Raw genomic sequence first — 14,021 nt, 5'->3', positions numbered from 1 at the left:
CACAGGGACTAATAACATCTGGTTCTGGCTCCACTGCCAGGCCCCTCTCATCCACACCACCTCCTCCCTCCTCCTCCTCCTCCTCCTCCTCCTCCTCTCTGCTCGTTATTATCAGAAACCTACAAACCATCTTTCTCCTTGATCGCCGGCCGCTCCCACCTCCTGGTCTTTGTCTTGTTTAATTAAAAGTGTGACAGGACACAGTGGCAAAAAAAGTGGAGCTGCAATTTATAATGGTGACATATCTTCCTGACTGAGTCCTTGTTTCTAGCAGAGCGAGCACTCAACATAATCAAAACTCGCTACGGGAGGGCGGCGGCAGTCTCAAAGATGGATGAGCCCATGTGACTGCAGCCTTCAGCCGGCTGTCAGAGGGAAACTGCCTCCACCTGCCTGCTCCCCTCCACCTCCACCTCCACCTCCATCTCCACCTCCTCTGGAGCGATGGAAACTGTGAAGGTGAGTCAGCGACGGTGTCCTCAAGGTTTCTGGCAGAATCTTATTTCAGTCGACAACAACCTGAGACCAGTCGGCTGGAAAATGTTCACACAGCAGTGAGTTCTTGAAAACACTGATGACGCTGCAGCCCGGTGTGAGACGACATCATATCCCAGAAGCCTTCACTCTGTCCAATGTGTACAAATCCAAACAGAATGGGATGTGACATGAGAACCATCAGGGGTCAGAGGTCAGTGTTTGATGGTCTGATCTGAGAAACAGTGTGATCGTGTAGTCGCGTCACCAGAACAAACACAAGTTAACATTTTCTGTTTCGTTACGTTCAATTTACATGTTTCCTGTCGTCACAGCCGTGCTGCTGCTCAGGTGTTCGGGTTAGAAGAACATCATGTTTCTGCTTAAAATATCAGTTTTCATCAACACGAACACGACTGGAAATTGAAATGTCGACTTTAAAATATCCTGTTGTCCCCGTTTACACATGCTTAAACACCGCGGACCCTCGGCAACAACACAAACGCTGAAACTCAGAGTCCCTGCACCTCCTCACACTGAAGTCAGGTAATAAACAGCGTGATGTGACACGTTTGGTAGAATTTAAATACACAAAGTCTTTAACGTGTCTGTGAACTGCTAACATGTTGTCCTGGTGACCGGCTGCTCCTCTGTCAGACTTCCTGTTTCTATACGTCCTGTTCAACTGAGTTTAATTAGAAAATAAATATTCACACTTTGGAGCTGAAACTAAATATTTTTTGGGCATATTCTCTTAAGAACTCAACGATTTCTCTACGTAGAAATGTTGCTGTTGTTGTCCTGAAATCTTTATTTATCTAAATGTATTCAACACACCAACATATAATAATAATAATATAAAAAATATCACCAGGAATCTTATTTTCATAGAAAGAAATCTCTATGAAACATCTCTCCTGAGGCAGATGGAGGTGTGAGTGAAGCTGCAGCTCTGTGTGTCTCACTGCTGCGTTCAGGGTTTAAGAGGCTCTGGGGAAACAGCTGTCTGTCCCTGCCACAGTTTACTACTGCAATAAAGTTACAAAGAAAATCGACATTTACGTCAAATAATCCAAGAACACACATGTTCTCCTGCTGCAGCCTCGACACAGATACACTGAGGAACGCAAAAAGCTCGAGATTATCGTAGAATAAAAATAGAAAGACGTTTCTTTAAAATCTTCAAACTGATCCTGTATAAATATATTTCCAAGAGAATTGAAATGTCTTCTGAAGCTCCAGTATGTCGTCATATAATAATTTATTATCATTATTATTATAAAACATTTAAAATGCAGCTGTTTCAAAGACAAAACAACATAATATCAGGATATCATCAGCCTGATTCTCTTCCTGTTAGTGTTCGTTGTGACTCGTGCAGTCGCTCACTCTGTGAAGCAGGTCTGTTATTTGCTTCTCGCTCCGCCAGCAGCTTCACTTCAGTTAGTGATTTCCTGGAAGTATTTTAAAGGCCCCGGAGGAAAGATGTGGACCTGATTGTTCTCTGTTTAAGGTGGAGAAATGTCCGACCCCACCGTGGATCCTGGTTCATTTCCCGTGTTTGTAGAAACTCTGTTTCTTCTTTTCTTACAGTTTTCCCCGTTAGTCGTCTTTGATTGTGACTCCTGAGTTGATCTGTGATTGGACCGCTGTGAGCTCAGATCTGTCTCGCTGTGACGTCGAGTCTTCCATCAGAAACAGATGGATTTTTTTAAAGTACATAAACAAAGCATGTGGCTCCTTGGACGTGATTTTGTCTTTAAGTGAGCTTCCTGTCTGATGGAGGCTTGGTGGACGGAGGCAGACGTCTGACAGAGACAGATGGTGGTCAGAGGAGAGCTGCTCCACCCGGACTGTTAAAAAGACATCACACTTCCTGCAGCAGCGTCCGTCTCTGGAGAGGCGTCCTCTCGCTGCTTATTGTATTGTGACCGGTACACAAGCTGTGACAGATCATCTCCCGCCGGGCTGCTGGCGTTTCATCTGCACCACCACAACAGAGACTCCACCCGCTCCACCCGCTCCAAGAATCTTAGTGTGCAGCGATGAACCGCTTTCACCATTAACACAACTGTAAAGGCTCAGAGCAGCGATCTCCAAATCTGTTAAACTAATTATTTATTATCATGCAACCAGGATATTTTCTCACAATCAAAATAGATAATTGTTGCATCTCCGCTTCACACTGCTGACTCCTGCAGCGACGTTAACCAAGCTTCCTGTCTGGATTTATTCTTAAAGGTCTGCGGCGGCCTCGGGTCCAAAACCAACACGAACTAAGAGATAAAGGTAGAACAGCAGAACGATCAGTGTGTGTCTCAGTACTGCAGGTAGTTCAACATGTGTCCTGCTGCCTGCAGACGCCTGGAGACATTTAATGAAGCTGCTGCAGAGAACAGAAACACACACCTTCATTTAACGATCAAACTTTTACTCACAAGTCCAAACTGTAGAAAAACACAAGCTGAAACTTTAATCACAGAATAATTCTCCGGAGCAAAATGAAGCGTCCACCTGTCGGCACCACAGAGCAGAACGTGTGGGAGCCGGCAGTCTGAGTAAAAGCTGCTTTGTCATCTTTACAAAGAGAACAATGACGAGTTCCCAAGTAACTACATCTGTTTACAACAGCAGGATCCATTACAGCAGGCGCACAGCACGTATGGGTCGTCCACATGTTTTTGTATATTTTTGTTCTGCACCAGAAAAAGAGTGAAGATCTTCCAGAAACCTCAGCAGGAGGGACCGACGGAGCCCCGACCTGAACCAGACAGAAAACAAAGCTCAGGTTGTAACTGCTAAACTGAACTCTGCTGGAGCCGGCTGGTTCACCAGCACTGCTCCAAAACTACAACATAAAAAACAGGGACAGAAAGTGCAGAATGAAAAGCTTGTTCACAAAACTAGTGTTGTTCAGTCAGGCGGGGCGCGGAGGGCAAGCAGCTGAATTATGGAGCACAATTCCATCGACAGAAGCCAAAAAAATACAGTCAGCCGTTCAGCTTCCTGCAGAGAAGCCCTGACAGCAATCTGCAGCTGCAGCTTCACCATCAAGATTCAGAGACGCCCTGCTGACCGGCTCAGATGAGCTTCCCCGTCGGCGCCGAAATAAGAACGGCATAAATCAGTCGCCTGGGAACTCCAACATGCTTAAACATGAGCCCGGCTGAACGTACAGCTGAGGAGGAGCAGCGACAGAAACTCAGGCACCATCCGTCAGAGCCAGAGACACGCCGAGCATCTTTACATGGCTTCCTGTCCGGGTTATCCCTCTCACCGGACTGTGATTATGAAGAGGACGAGGTGGTTACTCAGATGGACAGATGTTAGCGATGGCTGGTAAACAGACACACCTCCACCTCCACACTCACCCTGACAGCCGTGACACCGATGTAAAACCCACGCAACGCTCCAGCTAACGAGGCCGACATGGACACCGTGACTCAGGTGAGTCTGCAGCCGGGCCTGTCATGGCACCAATCAGACCAGAGCAGGAAGACACGCCGCGGCGCCCTGACACCAGCGACCGGAGCTACAGGCAGCCACATAATGACCTGGTTTAAAGGGGAAGTCTGCAGATTTTCCACCATCAGCAGTGTTGAACATATTTCAGCTGTTTAAGTTGCAACTGTGAATGTACGGGGACCAGAGCGGCCGCCATTTTGTTTCCTGCACTGTGGAAACAAGGCAGTGATGATTGAATATGAAGCACGATCGACGTCTAAACTGTTTTCAGACACACTGCAGTTTGTCAGCTGTTTACCTGTAATGCTTATTGTCTGTCACCAGTCGGCCATCTTAGATTTCCTGGATGACGAGCAAAAACCAAGCAAGCTGGCGGAACATCCAGCCGGGTCGCCACGATAACATGTTCACGGGTAGCCTGCGTGTCTTTGGTCACGTAACACTTTCACTTATAGGCAACAAGGCAGCCGCACCAGTGGCCCAGCTCAAGGATGTGTAAATATAAAAACCACTGGATATTTCAAAGTAGACAGCGAACAATTCACAGCTGAGTTTCTGGAGGTCAAACTGACGTTTTAAACTGAACCATGATGTTTTCCTCACCAGGTGGTTTTTGTGTCTGAAGCTAACCAGAGCAGAAGAGAGACACTAATGAACATACAACGTTAACATCTGTGTCTGAACTTTGCCAACATTTATTCTGGTGATCTGGCTGCTGCCCATCAGAGTGTTGATGAGTCAGGTGTGGAGCAGCAGTGCATTCTGGTTGTTGCAGGTTTTCTCTGATCATTTGGCACCAGATACTAAATACTTTCCTCTTTCGACTGCAGAAACTTTCATCTTAACGGTGGTAAAACACTTTCTGTAAAGTTTAAAACATTGAAATAATCAACAGAATGTGAATAAATAATATCTATATCTTGTCAAGCAGTCAGATCTGCTGAGGTTAGCATGCTAAGCAGCTAGCCTGGGCCTGGAAACCTCTTTCTCCCAGCTCAGTTAGCGGTGTAAACACCAACACACCCAGAGGAATCCCAGCTAGCTGCGCGGCTAACATTAGCTACAGTCATGTGTGTATAAACAGAACACAGTTAGCTGCAGGTAGCAGTCACTCTGCTGATTTGCCGGCCCTGTTTGTTAGGAGCATGAATCCAACAGGTGGCCAATCTCACATCCTGACACCTTTAAGAGATGATGACCCCAAATAGTTTGCAGTTTTGTGTTTTTTATATTCTAGGCCAGTTCTTAAATGATGTGACCGGGTGAGGGAAGTTCTCCAGCAGCGCTGCGTCCTGACTTTTGGTAGAAACCTCTCTCAGAGTGGTGAGCCGTGGGTTGTGACAGCAGATAGCGGTTAAGAGCCTCCTTTAGCGGCTAATTGCCGTCATTCCCTCCTCCGAGCTGAGGCGGACGGACAGCCGGCAGGCGAGCGGAGCTGCTGCTGCTGATAAAACAACAGGTTTAATTGGCTTCTTAATGACAGCGGCTCAAATGCTTCTCTGGAGGCCGAGGTCGCCGCTCACATGTCAGACAGCCGGGAGCGACTCCACCAATCACCACCTGCCCTCCTCCATCGATCTCCGCCCGAGCTCCACCCGGCCTTCGCAGAGACGCCGTCCAGCTCCAAGCCGTGTTTTACGCCGGTACTTTTCATTGATTCGGGGAAAGTATCCAAAGATTTAATTACACGAGTAACACATAAACTGCAGTGTGCCAACAGCAGTTACAGGCCGGGAGAAATACAGCCGTGTCCTGCTGGAGTAACGGTGGAGGCTGGATTTGTGAGACAGTTGTGTAGTTTATGGGTGAAAAGATGTTTTTTTTGTGCTGGTGCATTAGCTCCATTAGCTCCATTAGCTCCATTAGCTCCATTAGCAGCGTCCACACAGAACAACACCCGGCTGCCGTCTCACAGCGGCGGTCCGTCCGTCCCAGTCTGAGCCCATTAACAGTGCCTCTTTCACCAACTGTGTTTTCTTCAGCTTTGGATAAGAAAATGGATGTTTTTCACAGTCTAGTCTAGAATCCACCATCGACACTTTTTCCCAATTTGCCACATTTAACTCTTCTTCTCTATTTCAGCAGCTTTAACTCGTCCGCTGCTGATCGGTGATGTTTCCACACAGTTCAAACAGAAACTTTCAGCGTCTCTCACAGAAAATCTGACTGACTTTTCTTATAACACGAACAGTAAAATCCAGGCTGGAACAAATCCATACTGAACAGGATGTTATGCTCCATGTGTTCAGTCAGGACGGTAAATACAATAAAATAGAAACGTTGTTGTCTTTACGAACGCCTTCCTGAGCTGAGGGACTGTGGTGAGTTCAAGTGTCTGGAGTTAATGTGGGACAAAGAGGACTGAGCAAACTCCATTCAAACATGTGGACAAACAGTGACGTGTTGAGGAGAGCGCCACGGACGAATCAAACTAAACAAATGATTAAAGGTCGCAGCAGCCGGCGGAGACGTTCACTTGTTAGTACGATGATGTGAAGAGGAAACGCTCGGTCCATCCTGAGGAGACAAACAGACACAATCTGTTCCGTCTTTCCTCCGTCCGGTTTAAATCCACTTCACTGTACGACACAACTGTCAGACATTCTGCCTCCACGCGTCTCGTCAGGCGGGTCACAGTGCGTACGCTTCACTCTGCGTCCATGTTAACAGGTTCAACAGCTGCAGCTTCACCTGGAGATTTACTGCCATCATCAGTGTCGCTGATTTCCTGTCAGATTGCTGTGAAAATAAACTGATTTAAAAATGAACTGCTGTGGTTCTGAAGCAGCTTCCTCTCACACTAGGCCCCGCCCACAACACCACCTGACAGGTAACACGTCATGATGAGTAATCTGACTCTGCAGAGTGAGAAGAGGTGTGATGTAGCACAAAATGGCCTCCTTGTTTTCAGTTTCTGTGTAATAACCGGTCTCGGCTCTGCTACACAGACAGCCGCTGCGTCCGGCCCGTAACCTCCGTGTGCTGACTGGACTCACACACGGACTCACACTGGTTCTGACCTCCAGGACGGGAACATTCCTGCTACAGGTGAGCGGGGGGAGCTGACTTGCGAGTCATTCTCACCCCGGAGAAATCGCACCAGTTGCCATTTGCAGAATGAATTCAGTGACCTATGATAATTGTGGGATTCATTTGCTGGGTGTTGGCTGTGCTTGAACTGGGAATGAGAGCTGCTCTCTTGTTCCTTCACTCATGCAAAATTCATTTGGGATAATTATCTCGACGCCTGCCCCCCCAAAAAAAGACAAAAAAAGAAGGAGCATCTAACGACTGGATCTTTCCATTCGGTTCATGATAATTAAGATCAAACATTTGATCAGGAGCCAAATTGAGTTTCTTTGGCGGAGCGGCGCCGAGATGAATTATCTACATTATCTGCACCGGAGAGGCGAGCAAACTCCAGCCTTCCTCAGAAACGCCTGGAGCGCTCTTCAGATCCGGCTGATCTGACGTCTCTGTTCAAGGTCACCGCTGCCATCGACTGTTCTCACAAAATAAAATAAATCGAGGTGTTTCAGATCTGCTCCGAGCTCCGACTGAGGATGAAATATGAGTGTGAGTGTCTGAGGGAGGAGGAGGCTGCAGGGATCAGCTGGTGTCTGTCCGGCCGTCAAATGTGGTTTTCAACATGTCTGTCTCTTCGGTCTTCATATTAAATCTACACTAATTGGCCCGGTGGGGGTGCTGCAGTCAAAGGTCGACATTCTCCGAAGCCTGAAAGGCCAAAACTGCAACGCCACTGCATCAACACCCAGATGATGCCTTCAGGCGCTTCGTTCTGCCATTTAAACTGCTCGATGACTGACTGACGGGAGGGTAAGTGCATTTTTAAAGACGAGGACTCATCGTGTGGTGGCGATTACTGCGACTGCCTCTTCAGACGCTTTGAAACATATTTTATTTTATTGGAATGAGATGAAACCATCGTCTTCAGATGGAGAGAACTAAACTGTTTCCTCTCCTGTGTTTGTGACGCGCAATCTGGTGGGAAAAATATGTTTTCCCAGGATAATATTTCTAAGTTCCTCACATCCAAACTTTCTGGGTTTTTCCGAGAGTGACACCGACATAAAAACCAGGCCTAACAACGCGGCTGTGAGGAGCTGTGACAGAGGAGAGGCCAGCGGTGGTCGTCGCTCTCTCAGCCTGCCGGACACGTGTTGAATCCACCTGCCAAGACGTTTGTTCCACGGCAGTAATCGAGTCACAAAAAGATGTGAGGCGGGTAAACAGCCGGCATATTGACAGCAGCGCCGTGACGGGAACACACGGCGGGGGTTTATCAAGAGGAAGCATCTCTGAGAGAAAATATAAAGCTCAACCATCTCTGAGAGAGCGAGGCTTTCTGTCACAGCAGCAGCGTCCCGACGACGTGCCAACTTTTTATTACTGTCAGTTTTCATCTGGATTTAAAGAACAGGAAACTCCAGAAAACAGGAAAACATCCCACGGCTCGTGATGACCGCGCTGCTGTTTGATGTCACCTGAGACGCCGAGAGCGGAACTGACTGGTTTCAATGAAGGTGGACGACACACACACACACACACACACACACACACACACACACACACACACACACACACACACACACACACACACACACACAGTAACACCTCGTTCATGTTTGATGAAACGTCGGCGCGTTCAGGAGAGACGAGCTTCTCTCAGGAGAGATGAAGTCATTCTGCAGGATGAAGAATGACTTCATGCTGCTGCTTGTCGGCTGAAATCATCCTGAAAATGAAGCTCAAACCTTCAGCACACAACGATGATGTCACGTCAGCTTTACAGCTGATCAGCTAACAGTCGCGTATTTCAGTACCATCAGTGATCACCTGAGTTGTGTCGCCTGATGAGTGTCATGTCTGATATTCTGTCTTTTAGCTTGTTTTTGGTCTCCACCTGCTCCTGAGAGGTTCTTCAGCTGCTCAACGCTCCTCTTTGTTCACCAGCTCGTTTAGAAAGTTAGCGTTACGAATGGTAGCATGCTAGCTGTGGAACACTGACAGGGTTCATACGCCTTTTAATAAAACACTTCTTCATTTCATTCGTCGCTGTGGGTTCCTGCTCCTGTTTATGCTCCAGGAACATAAAGATTTAATGCAGCTTCTCTCTCATATCAGCAGCGGCGTTTCTTCATCCGTTAAAGAAATGCATTTTGTACAGACGCACAACAAAACTGTGTGGAAACACAAACACAAACAAACTAACCGTCAGAGAAGCATCAGACCAGCGACTCCCAGGACCGGAGGTGGCCTTAAATCACTGTTTTTATCAAAGGAGTTTGGTGGTTCAGAGAGAGCAGGACCGCAGCCTCTTGTGTCGGAGTCGGACTGACACGTGTGGATTTGACGGACGAGATCAACACTCAGCCACCGAATGAACGACGAGTCAAATGATTTGTTAAAAGCAGCGCTCAGCTTCGCCGGCTGTAAAGTGTTGGTTATATAAAAGCTGATGGAGCCACTTCACATCACAGCTCAGTGAAAGTCATCTGTATAATTACATTTCTTTACAGAGCGGCCTCAGTTTCATAAAAGTTTAATTTCACACCTTTCTACTTCAGTGTATCTTCACATCTCCACTCATTAGCCGTGAACCCACACACTCCATCAGGACGTATGGAAACACGGCACTTTGTCATCTTCTAAACGCCGCCGTCTTCCTCTAATTGATTTATTCCAACCACATTCTCTTTCTCCCGCTCACAGTCTTTTCCTTTTCTGGCCGCTCTGTGAGTTGGCGTTTGTTCTTACGGTTTGGAGCTTTTTGTTTATCTGCCAAATATTTTATAAGTTGTGCCAGGAACACTGTGTTTGTGCTGGTGTCTGTTCGCTCTCTGTTTCTCAGCAGGAGCTCCCACAAACGTGTTAACAGGCTTCAATGAGCTGAGGTGGAAAAGTGAGAACAAAGTGGGCCAAAGATTAAGTGAAGACGTTTTGGTTCAGATCCCAGATTTTATTTTGGGAGGATTTTATTTATTCATGTTTTATTTTTATATTTTCTCCTCTTTTCTCATGAACTACTACAGATAAAATAATAAACATCAAACCAGCAAAACATGTTAAATATTAAAATAACTTCATGGATCGTTCTGTTTTTAGGGACGTGAGTTCTTTCTGAATGTTTCCAAAGAACAAAACTGTCAAATTTCATTTTACATTTCAAGATTTCGGCAAAATATTAGTTTTGAATGTATAACATTGATGTGATTCACTTCCACTGAGACTCTTCAGTCTGGATATTCAGGTTTGAACTTTGTGGACTTCAAATATCAAATTAAACGTCGACATATTCTCACACCTGTACGACTGAACAGGTAGATCGCAGGTGAATCCCAGAACAACGTGACTGCTGCAGCGTAGCAGCAACAGACGTACCCGACCTCCAACGTTGTTTATGTTCAAATAAATATATCACACATGGCACTTCAGTTAAAGGGATATTCCGGTGTAAGTTTAATCCATGGTCTAACACACCGTGAAACTGTGTTAGACTCCCTCTCGCGAGATCAAGTTAGCAGACCGCTAATTTACGGAGTTTGATCAGCCTCAGAAACGACCGCACGACAACAATACACTGCAGTAAATGGATCCAAATATAAACCGCCACCAAAAAGCCACAAATAATGCTCAGAACAGCACCAAACTTCAGCAACAGTACAAATAGGGTCTCAGCACATAGTCCGGGGCATCTAACCTCCGCTAGCTTAGCTGGATTTCTACTGTGAAGCTAAAAACAGATTTCAACTCTCCTCCATCAGCTTCCGGGTCGGGGAAGTCCCGACGCGTACGATTACCGAGTGCAGGTTAGAAATGCTCAATTCCGTTCTTTTCCCTGTCCGCTCTCGATAATAACTGTTATAAACTGGCAGGTAAGACACATATGAACTTTGATTGCTTTTCCATGGAGTCATAATCATACATTTTCATCCATGAGCCGCGGAACTCTACTGCACTCGGTAATCGACTCGTCGGGACTTCCCGTCAACAGGAAGCTGCTGCAGAAGAGTGGTAAATTTAGTCAGCTTTTCAGTAGAAATCCAGCTAAGCTAGCGGAGGTTAGATGCCCCGGACTATGTGCTGAGACCCTATTTGTACTGTTGCTGAAGTTTGGTGCTGTTCTGAGCATTATTTGTGGCTTTTTGGTGGCGGTTTATATTTGGATCCATTTACTGCAGTGTATTGTTGTCGTGCGGTCGTTTCTGAGGTTGATAAAACTCCCTAAATTAGCGGTCTGCTAACTTGATCTCTCCAGAGGGAGACTAACACAGTCAAGAGGACGCCACCTGACGAGAGACGTGAATACGAGCTGACAGCTTGTCGAACACGCTGTATGTGATTTCTGCCACCAGGGGTCGCTATCGAAACAAAATAGGCAGTGTGCGATCTGGTTATCTGTCCGGCGTGACTCAGGTATGAATGTTCACAGATGAGGTCGAGTTTTAAAGAGCTTCAGGTGATGAAACGCAGCGTCACGTTATTTCTCTGGTTTGAACATTGTTGAGAACACTTGAGATAATGTAAGGACACAACTCAACAGAATATAGAACAAAGGTCTCATCACTTTTAATCCAGAAAATGTATTAAAGAAAATAAAGTTGGATATTCAGAGCTGCCTCGTGAACAAAAACCGACCTGACCGGACAGAAATGGGATCAGAACCCGGCTCGTCTTTGCTTCTGTCATTGGCTCCATTTCGCTTCCTTGACAATGAAAAATTACTTTGTGACTTTATTGTGAAAGATGCTGCCTGAATAAAGTTGTTTGACTTGTATTTTACCTCAGAATGTCACACAGTCGGAGCGACTCTGCATCCATCTGTATTTGCTCTGAGCCCAGAGATGCACTGAGGCTCCCTGTAAGCCGCCGCGCTGCTCCTGCAGTCAATAAAGATAAATGTTTGCGAGACCTCGCAGCTTCTGCCGGTGACATTACAAATCCTCGCTCCCCGCCTCGCAGCTGGGCTCCGGTGGCCGGGTGTGGTCCTCACAGAGGTCCTCGGAGACTCTCTGATGTGATGAACAGGCCTCAGAGCTGTCGGCGTGACGCCTCCCGCTGCTATCTCTCATCTGAGCCGGACAGCGGGGAGTTTGGAGGCGATGCGCCGCTTAAATGATGAAATATGACCAGTAGCCTGAGGCTGCTCGCCCCCCGACAGCCCCCCACAACAAAGCCCTCGCTCCCTCGACAGCCCTGCTTTAAACTTGACAAATGACAAAGGCACACCAAGGGCAGCTCTGTGGCAACACGAGGACCCCGAGTATCAGCCCAGGAATTATCCCGCTAATCTCCGAGTGAAAGCGGCGTGCGGGCCGTGGTTATATTCCACCTACGCTGTGAAACTGTAATGCAGCATCTGAGCGTGAAAACCTGCAGTTTGGAAACTTCAAGCATCAGATATTCTCCACAGTGTTCATACGGACGCCGTGTAAACAGGAATAATCCAGACGAAGCAGATCAGGAGTTGTCATGTTGAATCTCACAGCCGTCGCCGCTAAGCTTCTTTCTTCCCGCTCGACTCTTGGCGCAAACTGCCACTTCCACTCTTCCTCTGTGTTCTGTACCAGTTCTGTCAATCATCATCTCCTCCTCCTCCTCCTCCTCCTCCTAGTCCTCCTCCTCCTCCTCCTCCTATCCTCCTCTCCTTCTCCCTCCTCCTCCTCCTCCTCCACCTCCGTCTGTAGTTCACCAAGTTGCCGAGGCAACAGGCGGATACTGCGCCATCAGTCATCGGTGCCTGGGCGCTGCTGGTGGCACTCAGCTGTTTCCTGCGGCTGACTGGAGGCCACCCGGCCCGCACTCCACACAGAACTTATAATTCAGCTGATTCGCAGGCTGAGATCCTGAATCATGGCCGTCGCAGCGAGTCTGTGAGTGTCGTCCTCTGAGGATGACGACCACATCTCCTCCATCAAGTCGAGAAGATTCTCCATCTGTCAGAGCGTCCGGTGGATCTCAGGTGACTCACCTGTGATGTGTGTCTGTGTGGTTCTGGTCCAGCAGTGTTGTTTGTTTGATCCCGGGAGGCGTCGGCGTCATGGCGGCCTCTTGCTTCTCATCCATCAGGCTCCTGGAGATGTGACTGGCATTACTACCTTCTCTCATTTGAAAGCCAACGATTTCCTGTTCCTGCGCCATCGATTTTCATTTGCATTGTTGATGGATGTGAAGCTGCTCGCTGTCCGGCGGGCAGCAGAACAGCTTCTCACCACACAGACTTTCCCAGCTGTGGTTCTGTTCATCTTTTCCTACAACGCAGCACCAGAACCATACTGACGCTGAACGAGCTGGGTCTGAAACTCTGATTGTAATTATAAACCTGAAGCTTAAAGAAACAAACAATGAGTCTCGTTTTAAACATCACATGTTCGTGTCTCCATCAACACTTTCTGACTTCCTGTCTGCAGCTCTCAGCTCTGATGTCTCAACTTCCTTCGACTGAACCGAGATTCAACAGTAGTTCTTCAGTACATCATAAAGACCTCCTCAGTCACTCCACACTGGTCCTCTTCTAAACCCAGATCACCATCATCCTCCTCCTCCTCCTCCTCCTCCTCCTCTGAACGTGTCGTCAGGCTTCATCAGTGTGAGTGTGGATCTCTACTCATGTCGTCTTTGTACAGTTTGTTTGCTGTTTGCTGCACTTTGACTTTGACTTTTGTGCTCTATATTTAATTTGTAATCATATTTTAATTCTATAATTGTAGGCATGAAGCGTTATGAAACTTCTGACGTGTTTAAACTCCTCACAGGTCCAAAGCTGAATTTCTCCTCCGAGCTTCATCTCATCTTTTAGCTTCATTTCACCAAATTCACCAAAATAAAAGCGTGTTGCTGTTTCTGCACAGAGCGGACAGACAGTCACCTGCATCATGGCCGTCTATAAATAGCCTGACGTCCTGAAGCGCTAACATCCGTCTCTGTCTGTGTGTCTGGTTTTTTTCTTAAAATCCTTGTCTGGATACTCCGTCGCCAAAAATACAAAAACCCGACTGCACGCTGACGGTCCATTCATCACCGGCCTCACTGCAGAGGAGCAGGTTAGCATGGAGGCTAAA

The 14,021-nt window shown here is 47.2% G+C and overlaps 1 protein-coding gene across 2 annotated transcripts in view; it reads right to left on the bottom strand.

Annotated features, from left to right (window-relative positions):
- Positions 1–14,021, bottom strand: part of immp2l (inner mitochondrial membrane peptidase subunit 2) — a 108,070-nt gene that overhangs the window by 59,532 nt on the left and 34,517 nt on the right. The window contains exon 4 of one of the 2 annotated variants that reach the window (XM_030426284.1): positions 2,889–3,235. The exons of the other annotated variant lie outside the window; for it this stretch is intronic. Coding sequence (XP_030282144.1) covers positions 3,115–3,235 — 121 coding nt within the window. The 3' untranslated portion in view covers positions 2,889–3,114. Of the gene's footprint in view, positions 1–2,888; positions 3,236–14,021 lie in introns of those variants that run through there. 2 annotated transcript variants of the gene reach the window in all.

The sequence above is a fragment of the Sparus aurata genome, chromosome 8, assembly GCF_900880675.1.
Source record: "Sparus aurata chromosome 8, fSpaAur1.1, whole genome shotgun sequence".
NCBI classification, from domain to species: domain Eukaryota; kingdom Metazoa; phylum Chordata; class Actinopteri; order Spariformes; family Sparidae; genus Sparus; species Sparus aurata.
The sequence above is the reverse complement of the archived record's forward strand: the minus strand, read 5'-3'. Positions and strand labels throughout refer to the sequence as shown.